This window comes from Diachasma alloeum, unplaced genomic scaffold, assembly GCF_001412515.2.
Source record: "Diachasma alloeum isolate Michigan unplaced genomic scaffold, Dall2.0 Dall_scaffold_00366, whole genome shotgun sequence".
Lineage (NCBI taxonomy): Eukaryota > Metazoa > Arthropoda > Insecta > Hymenoptera > Braconidae > Diachasma > Diachasma alloeum.
The window spans coordinates 712,368-729,847 of record NW_021680505.1 but is presented as its reverse complement, the minus strand read 5'-3'; the positions used below and the strand labels follow the sequence as shown (position 1 = coordinate 729,847).

The following is a 17,480-nucleotide window of genomic DNA, read 5'->3' as shown; positions in this document are numbered from 1 at the left end:
TTGGATTAGCGGGTAGGAGGGGTTTACCTGGAGCCAATCGATTGTGCAACAGTTGACAAGAGCGGGGAATGTTCTCACTCGGTTTCGAAAGCCATCGCCAATCGGTGACATGGCTACCACTATATGCAATTGATCGCGTGCTATTTGCACGAATAAATTGAACAGAGCGACAAGGCTGCCGTCCGTTTGATTCGCTCGCTCTCGTTGACGATCGATTTGCCGCATCTTCTCGCAGATCTCGGCTTTTTCATCTGTGTTGAAGAGATTTGGAACTTCACCAGAGTTCAACATGTTACTGATGTCCTCGAGGAAGCTTTCCTTTTTGAGCTGACTGTCGGTGAACAGAAAGGTCGAGTGGAGTTCAGTAGCTGTGGTCTTCTTTAGGATCATCTTCAGGTCCTCGTGCCACTCGTGGACGCCATACTGCTTGCTGATCTCCACCTGAAAGAGGTCGTACTCGCAAATATGAGAAGCTAACTTCGATAATGACTGTCTTCCAGAACCACCAACGCCGACCAGAAGGGCATGACTCCTCGGTTGCTTTATGATCCTCGCAATCTTCGATAAATGCTCTATGGCGAACCTGAAGAGCACTAGGTTCATCGGCTTCTTCGTCATCGAGTTGTATTCTATCAGATACCCCTCGACGATTGATCGAAGCAGCTCGAGGTCCGGGATCTCTTGATACAGCCTGGTGTCCGCCTTGGGATCCAAAAAGTCACAGAAGACTAGTTTTCTCAGTTCAACTTCTCCGATGGGTCCTTCACCCAAATCCTCGAAGAGGGCGTCGAAGTTGGCGTCCATTCGAGTCTCCACGGTTGATCTCAACTGCTTGATCAACCACTGGGTGTCGGTTTCGTCGACCAATCTGTCTCCAAATACCCTCAGAATCTCGTGGACCCATAATCGCTTCATGTTCGCCAACGTCGGCATGGATTCCGGGACGGACAGCAGGACTCCTTGGACGACCCTCGAGAAGTCCCTCATGTTGAACAAATAATGAGACTTGGATGGCGTCGGTAGGAGATTGGTCAAGCTCTCCTTGTAAATATCCAGTGTCGCCATCACGACCTGATCGATGCACGGGTCAAACTCCTTGCTGAAGCCTCTCGTGTCCAGATGCCAGAGGACAATCTTACTGAAAATGGTGGTCATCACCTGATCCTCGAACTCTGAAATTGCGAGGGTGAAGAAGTGCCTCTTGAACCTCGGCGTGACGTCCTTTCCCCCGCTGACGGGTGGACCCATTGCGCACATCAACTGAACCTCAATAAGCTTCAGAGGATTCTTCTCCTTCCTGTCATACCACTGTCCGTGGTCGAGCAATTGCCGGAGGAGTTCGATCGGCGGTTGCGCCCCGTACGTCTCCTTCAACGGCATTGAGACATCATCCACGAAGACAACCCATCGCTTTCCGATCGGAGGACCGTAAACCCCCTTCCTCCTCTTGTCCAATTTACTCATAACAATGTCCTGCGTCTGATTCGCAGATGTCTGCGCCGAGAAGTTAATGAATAGTGGTTTAAACTTTACAGTATCATTTCTCTTCAGCAGGAAATCAATAATGTAGACCGACTTTCCGGTGCCAGTTGGACCGACAAACAACACTGGTTTCGCATGCTGTACGAGTAATTGGAACAGCGTGGTATATCTGATAGTCTCTACTGTCGGCACAATAATCTGATTCACGGGTACGTCACGGGGAATAGGGGGAGCATTCATCAATTCATCGGACCACAGTTTCCATTTGCCCTTTCCTTCCCGAATAAATCGATAATCAAACACCATTCCATCCTTCGGCATTACGAATATATAAGGCTTTGCTGGGGGTTGAACGGCTTCTGGAAGTTCGAATAATTCCGCTAAGCTCTGGGGAAATTCTTTCTCGAGAAGTCCTCGGAATAGCATACTGAACTTTTCTCGATGGTTTGCCTCGAGAGTTCCGCCCATTGCCCATATACAAGAGAAAAAGAATGACCCCTCTAGTTGGGCTCTCAGATCAAGCTCGTTAGGAAGTGCTGTTTCCTTTTCCGGATCGTCCTCTCGATAGTCATCAATGAAGCAGTCCATCAGGTACGTTATTGATCGCAGAAGATTCGAGTCCGGCATAGGACACATCTCCTTTAATCCGCCCCTTCTCAGAAGGTGGAACAGGGGTTTGCAGAAGCGAAAAAATAACGAGTCGTACAGGAAAGTTTTCAAGAAGTCGGTGACGAGGGGCGGGAGAGTCTCCAACCAGGATTTCAGTAGTGGCTCCCAACCGAGAGCGACCGGCTCCATATAAATCATACCGCAACGAGAGACTGTAGCGGGTGAAGCTGCTTCCAGATCCATCGGTTCGAAGATTAGATTCGTAGTTTTAGCTAGTTGGATGATCTCACCGCTCATCAAACAGAGCTTCTTGTTGTCATCCAGAACAGTATTCATATTCTCGATCCAGACTGCGTCGATCGGTCCGTCGAATATCAGCCATTTTCTGTTGCTGTTCGTCGACACTGCGAAGGCTCTGTAGCTTATCGCTAGGACACCATCGCTCCATTCATGAGAAGCCGGATCAAATTGTCCGTAAAGTTGGCCCATTGTTATGGACTTGGGATTAATGACCGTGATCTCTACTTTGTGCTCGTCGATGAGGTTACGCTGTTCGCAGAGTTCGAGAGCCGCTGCCAGCATCTTGTAAGCTTCGGTCTTACCGCCGAAGGGGTAACCTACTATCATGAAGCCGTGTCGGACGATCATCATCTCGTAAATCTGTTGGATCTTCTCCAGAAATACCGGAACGCACTGGATGTTGGCGGTTTGGCAGGCCTCGAAGATGCAGCTGTTGAGGTCAGTGTAATCGGACTCTGGGAGGACGACATTGGGGAAGAGGTCTGAGGTGATGCCGTGGAACAATGGTAAGTCGTGGCTCAGGAATTTTGGGAGGTTGACGTCCTTGATGCTGCGGAGCATTAGGATGTCCTCGCTCTCCTGCGGATATTTCAGCTTGAGATTTCCTGCTGCTACCAGGACGGATTTGACGGCTCTCATGCCGTAGTCGTAGTGACTCTGGCTCGACAGCTGCTCCGAGCATAATCTGTACGCCATCACAATCTTCACAGAGAGGGGACGAGCGTTGTAGAAGCCGTAGGAGTACAGAGTATTTTCCGCGATCAGTCCGTAGTCGGGTACCATCATGGCAACAGAGCGGAATAATGCCTTCAGATTATCTGGTAATTCGGAGCGTCCAGCATACCCAGGGTTCATCGTGATGAACACCGCGCAAGTAGGATCCAAATTCAATTCCGTCCCCTCGAAAACGAGTTTAGTTTTCTTCGCTTGGATTGCGCGTTGAATGGTTAAAATTTGTTGTGCAACAACTGAGAGAACTTCCAAATCGATACGATTGAACTCGTCGAAGCAGGACCAAGCGCCCGAGGCGGCGAGACCTTTGAAGAATTTCCCCAGGGCGATATAGTCGAGACCGTCGGAGCAGTTGAAGACGACACATTGCTTTGCAATAGCTTTCGCCAAGTCTTTTGTGGTTTCCGTCTTTCCGGTGCCGGCCGGCCCCTCTGGGGCGCCTCCCAAGTTTAAAGCTAGAGCACCGAAGAGGGTTCTGTAGCATCGATCGGTCAAAGGTGTGATGACCAAGCGTCCGCTATTCCCAAGATATTCATACCCGTATTTCAGGGACGAGTTTATCATCATGGTTATCATGTTATCCTCCATCCAGTAGTACCTCAGTTGACACAGCCATTTGAAGTCCGTCGCCTTTGTCACCTTCTTCTCCCAAAGGTCAACGGTCACATCTCGCGAGTGGACGTCCAACGTCACCAACGCTTCCAACGTCGTTCGGTTCTGAGTCGATAGCTTGCCCCGTACGAGAACGATTATCTTGTTCAGCTCTTCATTACATACGTCGACGTAAGCCTTCAACGCCTCTAAACCCCTAGGAAAAGCTTCTGTGACGTCAGACGTCCAGTAAAGTTGACCAACACAGAGGATCGTCTGTCCGGGCCACTCAAGCACCCACTCAGACCGCTTCTTCCCGAGGTACGCGTCCTTTGCTCGGATAACTTGAGCCTTGATGCTCTTCTTCATATCCGTCTCCAACTCCACAAGCCACTTCTCGACCTGCCCACGTGCACTAGCCGTATCAATCTTGTCTTCCAGTACTATCGATTCCCCCTCCGATGACTCCATCGTCGTCACCTCCATATCCTCCGTGAATGCTAATTTAGCGATCCCCTCGAAGCACTTTTTCAAGTGCGGTTGAACTCGCGTTGGATCTTTTGTCTCGGACAAAATCTCGAGTAGTTCGTCGTTCGATAGAAAAAAGAATCTCGGGAAGAAGAGTCGTTTTTTCTCCAAGTAGTCATTGAGACCTTTCTGGATAAGGTCAAGGAGACCTGTGCACTTTTTCAGACGATCCAACATCTTATCGATCTCCACAACTGACATTACCCTCGGGTCTTGCATGACCGAATTCATTATGTCACGCCATATCTTGTCGACAGCGCTGAACCGACGACCCTCTTCCGGCATTTGTTGCTGTATGTCTGGGGATGAGAATATAGGCTCTAAGTACATCCACGTCGCCTGTACTTTCAACCAGTAGTCCATTATGTCTTGAAGCAAGTACAACTTGGCTTCCCACTCCAACGTCTCCTTCTCAAATGGCTTAATGTAGAGCGAGTTCTTCATGGTTTGCGCCTTCGTCAGGTGGTCGTCCAGGAGTAGTTGGATCTCGTCGACACTTGCAATTACGTAGGTTCCAGTGTCTCTGTATGGGTTGACCATGAACTCGATTGTGGTCCAGTCGTCGTGCATCTTGAGAAGGGCCTTCTCAAGATTGCTCTCCTTGGTCGCAGCTTCGGAGATCCCTTCGAACTTTGAGACATATTCGTCCAGGCCGAAGTCTATGATCTTGGCTAGTGTCATATTCTCGTCGACTTTAATCGGGAAGCCCACGATCTCGGAGACCTGGGTCCAGTGTCGGCTCTTCATCCCTGGATTTCCTAGGTTCGCTATCAGCGCCATGTGCTCACGGAATTCTTCTATTTGGATTCGGACGGTTTCCGCTAGCTTTCGGACAACTGGCTCTTGGAAGATCTTCTCTAGCTTCAGGACTGTTCTGTGAGCTGTTCCAGAGTCGGTTTCAATCGTCTCCGGATCGTGACTACCTATCATCGAACTCATCCAGGTGTGGTGCTGAGAGATGAACTCACATGCCACGTCGTAGAACTTCTTGTAGGGAGACAGCTTGTCTGCTATTTTTTTTCGAAGGGGATATTGTGATAACTCCCAACCGAACATCTGTTCCTCCTCGTTGAACGAATCGATTGTGTCCATGGCGCCTATCAGGCGGTTCTCGAGGTTCGTTGCCTTCTTTTTATAGCGGAATATCTCGTCTACGTTCCCCCAGTACTGCATCTCGTCGCAGTATTTCTCCCAGATTTTTAAGTCGTTGTGGAACTTTTCGATGCGAGTCAGGAGTGCTTCTTGGTACTCACCTTTTTTCGATTCGATTATCTTCAAGTGGTCTTCGAATATCGAGGACATCCGGTGATACCTGAAAGTTAAATGTTGAGATCGATCTGCGGTCATAGCAAGGAAATGAAGCGGGTGCACTGAGAAAAAAAAATATTCTTGCGAAATATTCATTTAATTGAGAGAAGCATTTATTTTTTCAATATGGAATTTCTCCAGTCGAGGTATCCTCAGACGATTTTTGTTAGGTTTCAATTATAGAAATTATATTGTTCTAGAAGACGATCATGTTAGTTATGACGTTGAGTGAACTCATTCAATAATTATCAACATTTAAAAATTAATTGAAATTCTTGCCCCTAGAAAATAAGAAATTTCGGAAAAATGAATAATCATTGGAGGAGTTTATCCAAGGTCAACACAGTCACAGTCTCTAGAGCATCATGGCACGTATAAAAAAATTTAAAAGAAAACCTTAGCGAATTCATTAGAAAATTCTATTGAAATTTTCTAGGAAATCTATGGGGATTCTATTAAAATTCTAGGGAATTCTCATTAAAATTCTATTTGTTTTTTGCGCAGATTTTATTGGATATTTGATAGGAAAAAGTCAATAGATTTCGATTTTTCTGTTTGAATTTTTCTTGTGAGATTTTTTCTATTAAAATTATTGGATACGGATTTTCTAAGTTTATACCGCTATATTTTGTTTTGTTTTGCATTACAAGATCCGAGTGAAAAACCTTAGAAAACTCATGCCCAAGTATTCTTAGAGATGAAATTCCAAGAGAATATACTTATAGAAAGATTGAAATCTATTGGCTGTTTCCTATCAAATATCTCATAGAATCAGCGCAAAAAACAGAACAGAATTTTAACGAGAATTTTAAAAGAATTCCAATAGAATTTCTAGAGAATTCCAATAGAATTTTCTAGCGAATTCCCTCAGTTTTTCTATTGAATTTTTTCATACGTGAATTGTCATAATTGAAACCTAATTAGGCTCGCCTGGGAATGAGTTTTGATTAGGAGTGAAGTCAAGGAATTTTGGAGAAAAAGAATAGTTTGTTAATTTGTCATAGATTCGACGTTTAACTAAATATTTTTTACGTCGATACGTCTATGGTTTCAATATGGGGGGTCATTTTGGGAAATGATCCTTATGTGCAGCGCCATCTGTAGGAATTCTAGAAAATTCTAGACATTTCCAGGTAATTCGAGAAGTTTCTTAAAATTTCGAAAAAATTCAAGAAATTTCTAGAAATTTCGAGGAAATTCAGGGAATTTTTAGAAAATTTGAGACAGAAGGAAAGACGATGGACGTATCCACGTACAATTATAGCTGTATTAAAGATACAGCCGCTTGCAATTTTTTTAGCTTCTTCAGGTTCTTGACATCGTTAACGCTCAATCAGGATATTCTCTAACATGATCACGCGGAAATGCACCGAACAACAATACAAAAAAAATGAATAGATAAATGAAGAACGAAAAATCCCACAGCAACGCTGACTTGTCCGAAACTATGACACCTTTTGATTAGTTTATCTATACGGAGAGAAAAGTTGCATAGAAGTTAGCTAGAAAACCGCGGCAAATTTTACTGTACGAAGGATAATCGTGGAGCAAAATGTAATTCAATGAAATTACCCTCACGTTCAGTAAATTTTCCCGACACAACGGAGAAAAATTCACTATTTGTTTTGCACTTTCTCGATATAGGGTGAAAACGTACTGAAAATCGAGTTCACTCCACGATTACTTGACTTGTTCTGTAATTTTTCCCTTTTTTCTCCGTGCAGAGGTAGATGAGTCATTACCATCCGAATGCGAAGTTATTGGTCTTCAATTCAACGGGAGTCAGCAGTGTATAATCCGACAAGAATTGGACGTATTTTATGACCCCTCTCAAATGATTTTCCAAGTCGAGAAGCATCTCCGTTTGAGCTTTCGCGACGAATTCTTTCAGCGCCATTAGTTCTTTTGTGTTGGCAGGGACGCCGAGAGCTCTCTCCGCTATATTCTCGTAATCCTCTCCGATACTGCATCATAAAAGAATTTGTTCGGTAAATACTACGTTTCACGACTCAATTTTTTTTATCGTTGAATGAAGCAACTTATTCTTTCTTGGAGGATTCCGTAAGTTTTTTTGAAAAAATTTATTTTGAAATCAATGCTCGGGGAAAGGTAAAAAATATTCATGTTGGGGCAATGTTGAATTCAATGAATCATTGAATTCAATTTTTTTATTGAGTTTGTTAAATGCAATTGAAATCACATCGTCATAGGAATTCCATTCCGGAGCAAATTATTAATTTATTAGCAAAAATATATAGACTATACTGAGAAAAAAAATTAGTTTTGCTAAGGAATCATTTTCTTGGGAGGAGAAATCATTTTTTTTAGAAACGTATTTCTATAATCATTCCCAGGGGGACCAAGTCCATTTCCAAATATTATAATTATGTTGAATTATGGGATGGTTGATAGCTTGGAACCCCGCACAAATACTGAGGTCAATTTGGAAAAAAAAATTTTTTGGACAAAAACTAGCCATTTTCAAAAAATCATAACTCCCTCAATTGTCAATATTTTTAAATTTTTCTTCTTTCAAAAGTTTTGTCTAATCGCCATCTTTTCAGAGAAAAATTGAGACAAAAATGGATCTGCTATTATTATACGTTTGGATTACCTACATCCTCGATTTCGATTGATAATTCTCAATCATCCTGTCGACAAGTTTGCCCTTGAGTAAATTGGCAATTCTCGCCATGTACTCCATGAAATCCTCCCGATGGACATCGAAAATTCCACTGAAGAATGTGCGATCGAACTCAACGGGGATATTTTTTAAAAGTTTCTCGTACTTTTCGATGAGTTGGGCGTATTCATCGAAGGTTCGCGGTGGATCTGCGGTCAGGAACTTTTTCACCAAGTCCTCGTCAGCCTCGTTTATCAATGTCACGTATTTGTCGAAGTTCTGGATTTGTAACTCGGGGCCTATTCTGTGCTCTTGGATCAGTTCCGTTATTTGGTTGCGGTACTTGTTGAGGATTTCGTCGAGGATTATTGGCTGTAAATATCAAAGTTCCATTCCCCCACGCGATGAGTTTAGAAACGATTGGAATAGTTGATTTCAGTTCTTTCGTCATTCCTCACAATTATTAATATTATTTTTATTGTTTCCGCATGGAAATATTGTCATCGTTCAAATTTACGTTTTGGATTTTTCGTGTTATATCGACATTATGATTCAAAAATTCCGAAAATGCTATTTTTAGACCATGTCCGTACGTACACGGAGAGAAATATTCAGGAAAAATTACGGAACAATTCACGTAATCCGCAATGGGGAATCGTTTTCCTGCAATTTTTATAGGAATGAAAGAGAAGAAATCTGAAATGGTCAGTGAATTTTCAGGTTCATCACCGAACAAAGTACGAAATTGTCACGTAATTTTTCCCGAAGAAGTAAAATCTTACAGAGACTTCCCGAATTATTATGCCTCCAAAATAAAAAATTCTTGAACGTTCAACAATTTTTATGAAACTGGTGAATTATTTCTACGTTCCGTTCCCTAAAATTTCTCAATCGTTGGGGAAAAATTACGGAATGACTTGTTGTCCCCACAGCGGCGAGTCATCAGACGGGTAGTTAATTTTTACGGAACAAATCGTAGAATTTACGTGGCGATTCGTACAATTTCAGTTCCAACTCACACCTTTTACTGAATTTTACTTTGCTCGCGGATTACCGTTCAAAACGTAATTTTTACGTTTTTTTTTGTAATTTTTATTGAATTTTTCTCTCAGTGTATGTAAACAATTTTTTTCCATTGTTCACTAATGAATCGATGGAATTTTTCTATTAACGTTTTATCGAAGGGCTGAGGGGAGAGATAGAACTGTAAAATAGACAATTGGTTGTATAGAAAAAAGGGATAAAAAGAATAAAGATGATGATAAAATTCAACTAATTTGAAAATCTGACAAAATTAGCTGAAAAAAAATGAAGTAAACAATGAATTCACGCACGAAAAAATTCAATAGAAAAACCTATCGAATTCGTTAGAAAATTCTATTGAATTTCTATTAAACTTTCTATTAGTTTTTGGCTGATTCTATTAACATGTTCAATAGAAAACATTCAATAGAAAAAGTCAACAGAATTCGATTTTTCTATATAACTTATGCTTTTCATATATTTTCTATAGAATTTGCTCGACTCAAATTTTCCAAGTTTTTTCATTCTATTTTTCTTTTCTTCTCATCAAGAAAATCTAACGAAAAAACTTGGAAAATTTGAGCTGTGGAAATTTTATAGGAAATGTCTCAATAGAATAAGTTATATAGAAAAATTGAATTCTATTGACTTTTTCTACTGAATATTTTCTATTGAACATTTCAAGAGAATCGGCCAAAAACTAACAGAACAGTTCAATAGAAATTCAATAGAATTTTCTAACCAATTCGATAGGTTTTTCTATTAAATTTTTTCATCCGTCTTATACGTGATAGAAGGATATGATGTGCAAAATAACCATTCGGAAGCATATTGCTAATTTATTAGCAAAAATAACGATACTATATTCAATACAAGAGCAATTTTCCACCTGTTTAAAATTGTTTGGTTTGAAATAATCGTCGATATGAAACAACTTCTCGAAACGTCCATCTTTTATACATAAGATATTTCATGAATAATAGTTTTTCAATAATTGACATGTCGTATATAATTGAATAGGAAATATTTTATGAAAGTTTATTGTGTGGTAAATGAAAATACCTTGAGAATCCCTCTGCCGAGAGTGGATTTATCGTACAGCTTCCGCTCTATCCGCGGATATCCGCAAACAGCTTGATAAAGCGATGCCAGTAATGAGAGTAATGTATCCGTGAATGCTTTGAACGATGGATCGAATCCAATGGTCTTACTCCTCACCACAACGTTTATGTTGAAGCTGCATTTCATGTGCTTAAATGAGGAAAGAAATGAGGAAATAAAACCGCGATTCCCCCGGTCCAATTATATTACTCAATTACAATTCTATCGAATTCCTTCGAGTGCATAAAACATTCATCAAAGTGCCTTCCAATCTACTCCTTATTCTCCACCGTCTTTTATATTCATTTACTTACGATTAACTGTTGCCTAGATCCTCTAGTCTGCACAACATTACGAATTTAACGTTCAATATTTTGTAATTTGGTAACGATGTACTAATAGAGTGATGGAGTAAGATAAGTCCGAGGAATGCATTTACATTATCTGATAAATATCTCTGAAACTGAAAGGTTTAGGGCAAAATATCGATAGACCTTTTTGATATGTAAAAGTTGATGACATTATTATTATTATTATTATTATTATTATTAATATTATTACATTATAATAATCGCATAAAATTTTTAGTCTCCAATTCGTTATTTTTGTCATTTATTCTATTTATTCTATTTATTCTATTGAACAAGCATAGAAATCGAGTTTATGGGTATTCTTTCATTATTCGAAAAGATATTTAATGCGGTTATTCGTTGGTAGGACCGTAGAAGGTGCAGTTTTACAGTTCCCAAAAATATATGTCTTACGAAGAAGAATGAATTGAATTAACTTAATCTTATCCTGAAGATGGAAATGGCGAAAATAATAAAATGAAATAGTGTAATATATTAGGGGGCTACGCCCCCTGGTCGTTCCGCTCGCCAACCCCCATATATAACCCTCATCATCCTTATTCTGACCCTTCTGACTCTTGTGACCTTTAATTGTGAAGTCTTAATTTCGTGTAACCAATTTTTATCACCAGAAGTCGAATAGGATGTTTATAATATAGAGAGAAACTAATCAAGCGACAGTCACGAGGCGCCCGTTCGCTAAGAGAGTCAATATGTATAACGATTGCAGTTTTAAAATAATAAAAAAAAATTATTCAATTTTATATCAAATTAAAATAAAATAATAAACAAAATTTATTATGTTCTATGTTTTTTAAGATAATCAGCAAAAATTAAAGTCTAAAATTGTAATTTTACAAATCAATTTTAATTGATTCATCTAGTCCATTTCACCGCATATTCAATTGTCACCCCAATACCGTTGTCCACTGGTACGAGCATTCATCCAATGACACATACCTATACCCATTAAAAAATGATAAATCATATTCATACTTAAACATCTTGGCTCTCGTTATCGAAATTTTGTGGTAGAGTAATCCCTGAAAAATCTCATGTCCCAAAAAACCCAACGGAAGTTGCGCAGCCCACCACTGCGCTTGGAGGGAATACGATGCCCACAGTCATGTGTATATGTAGAGCTGCGGGACACCCTCGATTTTCAGACAAAATGTACTGACCACTCGCGTTCTAATGCGTGATTCGTATTTTAAACAATAAAATATTATCACTAACCGTCAAGTAAACAATTTTCAATTAATGTTAGGCATTCGAATGATTTGTTATTAACAATTGAATTGTTCAAATCGCCCTAGCATCCAAACTATGAGGTACAGACAAAAATTTTCAAATCATGAATCATCTTGAATTTAATAAGAAATCATTTTTGTTAATTATCAATTTTCAAATCATGAATCATCTTGAATTTAATAAGGAATCATTTTTGTTAATTATCAATTTTACCTATCTCTCGTAGATTCTGAGATATGAGCAATAAACTAGTTACGCGACCCGACACAGCGCTCTGTACTTGCGGTGCGCGGTGGGCTTGAGAGCGCTGTGTTGGGTCACGCAACTCTTTTCTTGTTCATATTTCGAAATCTAAAGGAGGTATGTGAAATTGACAAAAAACAAACATTATTCCTTAGCAAATTCTAAATGATTCGTGTTTCGAAAATTTTCGTATATCTTTCATAGTTTAAGCGCTAGGGTGATTTGAACAATTAAATTGTTGATAATAAATAGTTGCAATGCCTAAAATTGATTGGAAATTATTTACTTGACGTTCTGTGATCATACTTCATTGTTCAAAAAAAGAATTACGCATTAGAACGCGAGTGGTCAGTCGGTCAATTTAGAAGCGCTTTTTTGTGGGTGTCCCGCAGCTCTACATGTACTACGGATATACTATCGAGTGAAGGTGCTCTCACTGTCGCTACAATGTCCCACTGTCAATTTAAATATCTCGAACACTATTGAGAAGTTATCGACACATCCAGTCTGACGAATGTAGGAAATTTCATAACAAATAAAATGGTTTTCAACTCACATCTCTGCGACTCGCGGCTCTCAAGATTTGGACGTTTGTGGATAGGAGCACCCCACGGTGCACGCGCTCTCTCAGAAGCCAAAGGTCTTAAGTTACTCTCTTAAACAAATGATAACACCTCGAGAATCGTGAGGCATAGAGACGTGAGTAAAGATCTATTTTATTCCTCATAAAAATCCCTCAATTTTTCACGCAACATGTCTCAATGACTTCCCAACGGTTATCGATATATTTCGGGTGAGACCGGGACATTTTTTTGGAAACAAAATGCATGATGCTTTTTCGGCCTAACCAGTTGTGAGATATTTTACAAATAGTTCACAAGAAATTCTTGGACTCATCTTATTTTATCACTCTATTACATGATGATTTAATCAATTAATCAATTTTCCCATCAATAAATTGATGTTTCTAGTCAAGAAACTATAATTGAATGAAAATATTGGAGGAAAATTGAACAATCATACTTTAAAGCTCCAAAAAATGATCAATCAATAATCCCTCATTATTATTTATTAACGATGAAATTTCACTCACTGCCACTTTTTTAAGAAAGTCCATATAATCCTCCATCGAATTAAGGCACAAATTGCACAGCTGACTCTCCATAACAATCGCGAGACAATTAAAGAATTTGGTGATTCTCCGTTCATCACTGTCACCTGGCAACTGCCCCCTCCTCCTTGCCTGTAAAGTAGTATGAATTCACTCCAGTTGAGTCGTTGATAATAAGAAGGAAACAAAATATACAAAATGCCAGAAAAAAAAGATTGATCATTGTTAATTTTTTAATCGAAATTCTATCTTTGATGCATGTAAGAAATCAATCCATTAAATTATTTTTTTAATCAGTTTTTAAACAGTCTCTTGTTTGATTGGGATGTTTCGATGACTGGCACCCTGTTAACCCCTCAAGTACGACGCCCATATCGCGCGGTGTGTCCTCATCGGCCGACGGCGTTCCGTCTCCTCGAATTCGCTGTTCAATACGCGACAATTTCTACACTGATGATTAAGAAATTATCATCTAAAATTTAATGATAATCTTGAGCTTTCACCAATAAGTTCAATTATGGTATTCCTTTATGCAGATTTTTCTGAAATTTTTGAGACTAATTAGTCATTCAAGTAATTACTTGAATCGAAATTTCGTTTGCTCCATTCGACAAAGGAATGTATAGAGTATGCTCGGTAAAAATTGAAGAATTTTGTATGAAAATTAGCTCAATAAACGAGAGGTTTGAATATGCTTCTGACATCGAATTCAGTTGTGTATTGTTTATGTATTGAAGAAAAATATTGAAAATGACTGGAAAAAAAATTGAGTCACATTGTGTTGATAGTTTTAGCTATTTCATGGGGAAATTTCTAGAATTTCGATATCTACAATAGAACGAAAGATAATGAATGTTTATTAATCATGGTGTTAAAGTAGCTCTACCCTTCGGCCGGGCTACGCCATACTTTTAGATATTTTCAGTTTTTAAATTTTTCAACTAAATTGCATGGGAAACCCAGTCAGTATTATCTAAATTAAATTTCGCAAAATATTGATATTTTTTCAAACATTTCCCTCGTATAATTAAATAATAAAACTTGTTTGCAAAACGGTAGATTATTTTTTATGAGGTGTCAAAAAAATTCTTGATTTTTTCACATCCAATGAAAAAAAATCAGATTTTAATTTTTGATTACAATGGAAATGTTGATTTTCACATAAGACACTGGGATAATTAAATTGAGAAAAAAATTAGAATTCCTAATCTAATAGAGTTTTCTGCAATCTTTTTGCAATTTTCAATAATCTTTCAATTTACCGTAAGGGTAGAGCTACTTTAAGGATTGATGATAATTTGCCAGGTTTTGGGTGGATCGGGAGTAGGAAGTGAGTGGATGCCCGAGTCGAATAAATTGGACCTGACAAGTTCTACTTAGGTCTTTCCGTTCAGAACTGGATAGGTCTTGGGAAGCCTTTTCCCAAGTACTACCGAGACCTTTCTACCTCTGGTTATGTCCCATTTCAGCACTTGTTAGGTGTAAGCAGGACTTGTATTCAGACTTTCCAAATCCTTGCCGGTCCCCGTAATTCTATGGGCCTATATTAAATCTACGTTCATATCCCTGTTTACTCGTGCGTTATTGAAATAAAAAATGCAATTATTATTTTTTTTTTAATCTCGAAAATCGACATTTCACGAGAGGGTGGAGGGGAGATGCATGTATGTGCAGGCTTGACATTTTTACCCAACAAGGGGAGAAGATCGTAGAATCTATTCTAGCCACTCTTGTCCCTACGCTGGCATGCATTATCCAAATAAAAAATGAAAGTGTTAACAAATCTGACCATTGTTCCAAGTAAAAACCGAAAATCTGACCCTGTGCCCGGGTAGAAATTCAACCGGGGATTCAGCCGCAACTCGGGTGAGCGCGAGCTCAGCCTCGGCTTGCCGCTTGACCCGAGTTCACGCCCTCCAATTGAGTCGTGTCGTTTCGAGTGGAGGGTGGAATAGAATGATATTTATGCATTTGTAGAATATCGATTTAAAATTTGAATACTTTGGAAAATCCTTGTCTTCTTACTATAAAAAAAAATGGAATTCCACTGAACTTTCTATAAAATTTGAAATTTACTGATTTTTCCCTCTGTCATCGAATATATAACCTGGCACTTTCTCTAAGAATTCATATTGAATTTCTATTGGAGCTCTGTGAGAATTCTAGTCAAGTTTTATTGCAATTCTATTGAAAAATTATATTTTTTTTGCGTCAATTCCATTGGAAATTATGCAACTTTTCCCTGCCTTTTTAATAGATATTTGTTTGTAGAAAAAAATCCATTGATTTTTCTAGATAATTTATTCTGTTAGGATTTCTTCCACAGAAACTATTGGGCATGATTTTTCCAAGTTTTGTTCCTGCATTTGATTAAAAGAAAAGAAGAAAAACCGAGCGGGAAAAACTTAGAAATCTTACGCCTAAGAAAATCTATAGGAACATAAAAACCTATTTACTTTCTTGCACCAAATTTTACCTTAAAAAAAGACTTTATGAAGTTGCATAATCTCCTATAGAATCGGCGCAAGAAACGAATAGAANACTACCGAGACCTTTCTACCTCTGGTTATGTCCCATTTCAGCACTTGTTAGGTGTAAGCAGGACTTGTATTCAGACTTTCCAAATCCTTGCCGGTCCCCGTAATTCTATGGGCCTATATTAAATCTGCGTTCATATCCCTGTTTACTCGTGCGTTATTGAAATAAAAAATGCAATTATTATTTTTTTTTTAATCTCGAANAAAAGATTCGATTTTGGCAAAAGTCGATTTTCTCCCGAGAAAAACGAAAAATCTGACCCTTTGAAAATTNCCCCCGGTGAAAAAATTTTTTTTTCAGTTTTCATTTTTTCCACATACTTTTGAAAGTTCTGAATAACCCGTCGCTTAAATAGTTGGAATCAACGTTCACCCGGCTAAAAAATTCGATTTTGGCGAAAGTCGATTTTCTCCCGAGAAAAACGAAAAATCTGACCCTTTGAAAATTTGAAAAAAAAAAAAAACATTTCAGTTTACACTTTTCCACATACTTTTGAGAGTTCTGAATAGCCTGTCGCTTAAAGAGTCAGAATCAACGTTCACTCGGTTAAAAAATTCAATTTTCTGTACTGCTTCTCACGATTTCTCGTCTGGGAATTGGTATTACATACTTCCCAAACTCGAAAACTTGAAAATCACTACAGAAAAATATTGTTCCTGGGCTGTTGCGACGGGTTTTCTTTACTCGTCTGGTTGGCCAGTCCTCGCCTACGGCTCGGAGGCCTACGCCACACGAGTAAAAAACCCCATCGCAACAGGCCGGAAAAATACTATTTCACTCGGGTGATTGAGCCGGGATGTGAAATAAACCAGAGATTTAAGTATTCAATCTATCTAGTGTCACCAATTAAAGACATTTACACTATTTACATCATAAATGTTACTCGATAATTGTCCACAAATGACACTGATTATTTTCCAGTTAAGAGATAACTCATTATTTGACCCGAGAAATGGAAGATAAAATAACCGAGATAATGACGATTGATGAATGATATAATTTTATAGCGATGACCGTGAATACCGAGATGTACACCCTATACGTGATGAATTGATACCGTTACGTGTTCTCCGAAAACCGATGTGAACCCTATCCCTGATGAATCCGTACTCCCCGAGGGCCGGTCGACCCCAATGGCCTCTCCAACTCTAAACCCGACCTTACCCGATTATTCCTGACTGGCCCATACCGCGAACCAGTCTCAATTGAGTTCGCTGGGAGTCGTCAAGAGGGACAGTCGCTCGTCTGTTCCGTTCCAAAGGATATCTATCCCAACATCTGAAATATGCTTTTCTGCACTGCTTTTCACGATTTCTCGTCTGGGGGCTAAAAAATTCGATTTTGGCGAAAGTCGACTTTCCCCCGGGTAAAACGGAAAATCTGACCCTTTGAAAATTTGAAAAAAAAAACCTTTTTCAGTTTTCACTTTTTCCACATACTTTTGAGAGTTCTGAATAGCCCGTCGCTCAAATAGTTGGAATCAACGTTCACCCGGCTAAAAAATTCGATTTTGGCGAAAGTTGACCTTCCCTAGGAAAAACCGAAAATCTGACCCTTTGAAAATTTGCAAAAAAAAAACTTTTTCAGTTTTCAGTTTTTCCACATCCTTTTGAGATTTCTGAATAGCCCGTCCCTTAAATAGTTGGAATCAACACTCGCCCGACTAAAAAATTCGATTTTGGCGAAAGTC

At 39.2% G+C, this 17,480-nt stretch overlaps 1 protein-coding gene across 1 annotated transcript in view; it reads right to left on the bottom strand.

Annotated features, from left to right (window-relative positions):
• Positions 1-17,480, bottom strand: part of LOC107041465 (dynein heavy chain 7, axonemal) — a 43,534-nt gene that overhangs the window by 17,781 nt on the left and 8,273 nt on the right. The window contains exons 5-9 of the mRNA XM_029126334.1: positions 13,235-13,384; positions 10,259-10,447; positions 8,169-8,545; positions 7,293-7,514; positions 28-5,554 (exon numbers count right to left, since the gene is read on the bottom strand). Coding sequence (XP_028982167.1) covers positions 28-5,554; positions 7,293-7,514; positions 8,169-8,545; positions 10,259-10,447; positions 13,235-13,384 — 6,465 coding nt within the window. The remainder of the gene's footprint in view (positions 1-27; positions 5,555-7,292; positions 7,515-8,168; positions 8,546-10,258; positions 10,448-13,234; positions 13,385-17,480) is intronic.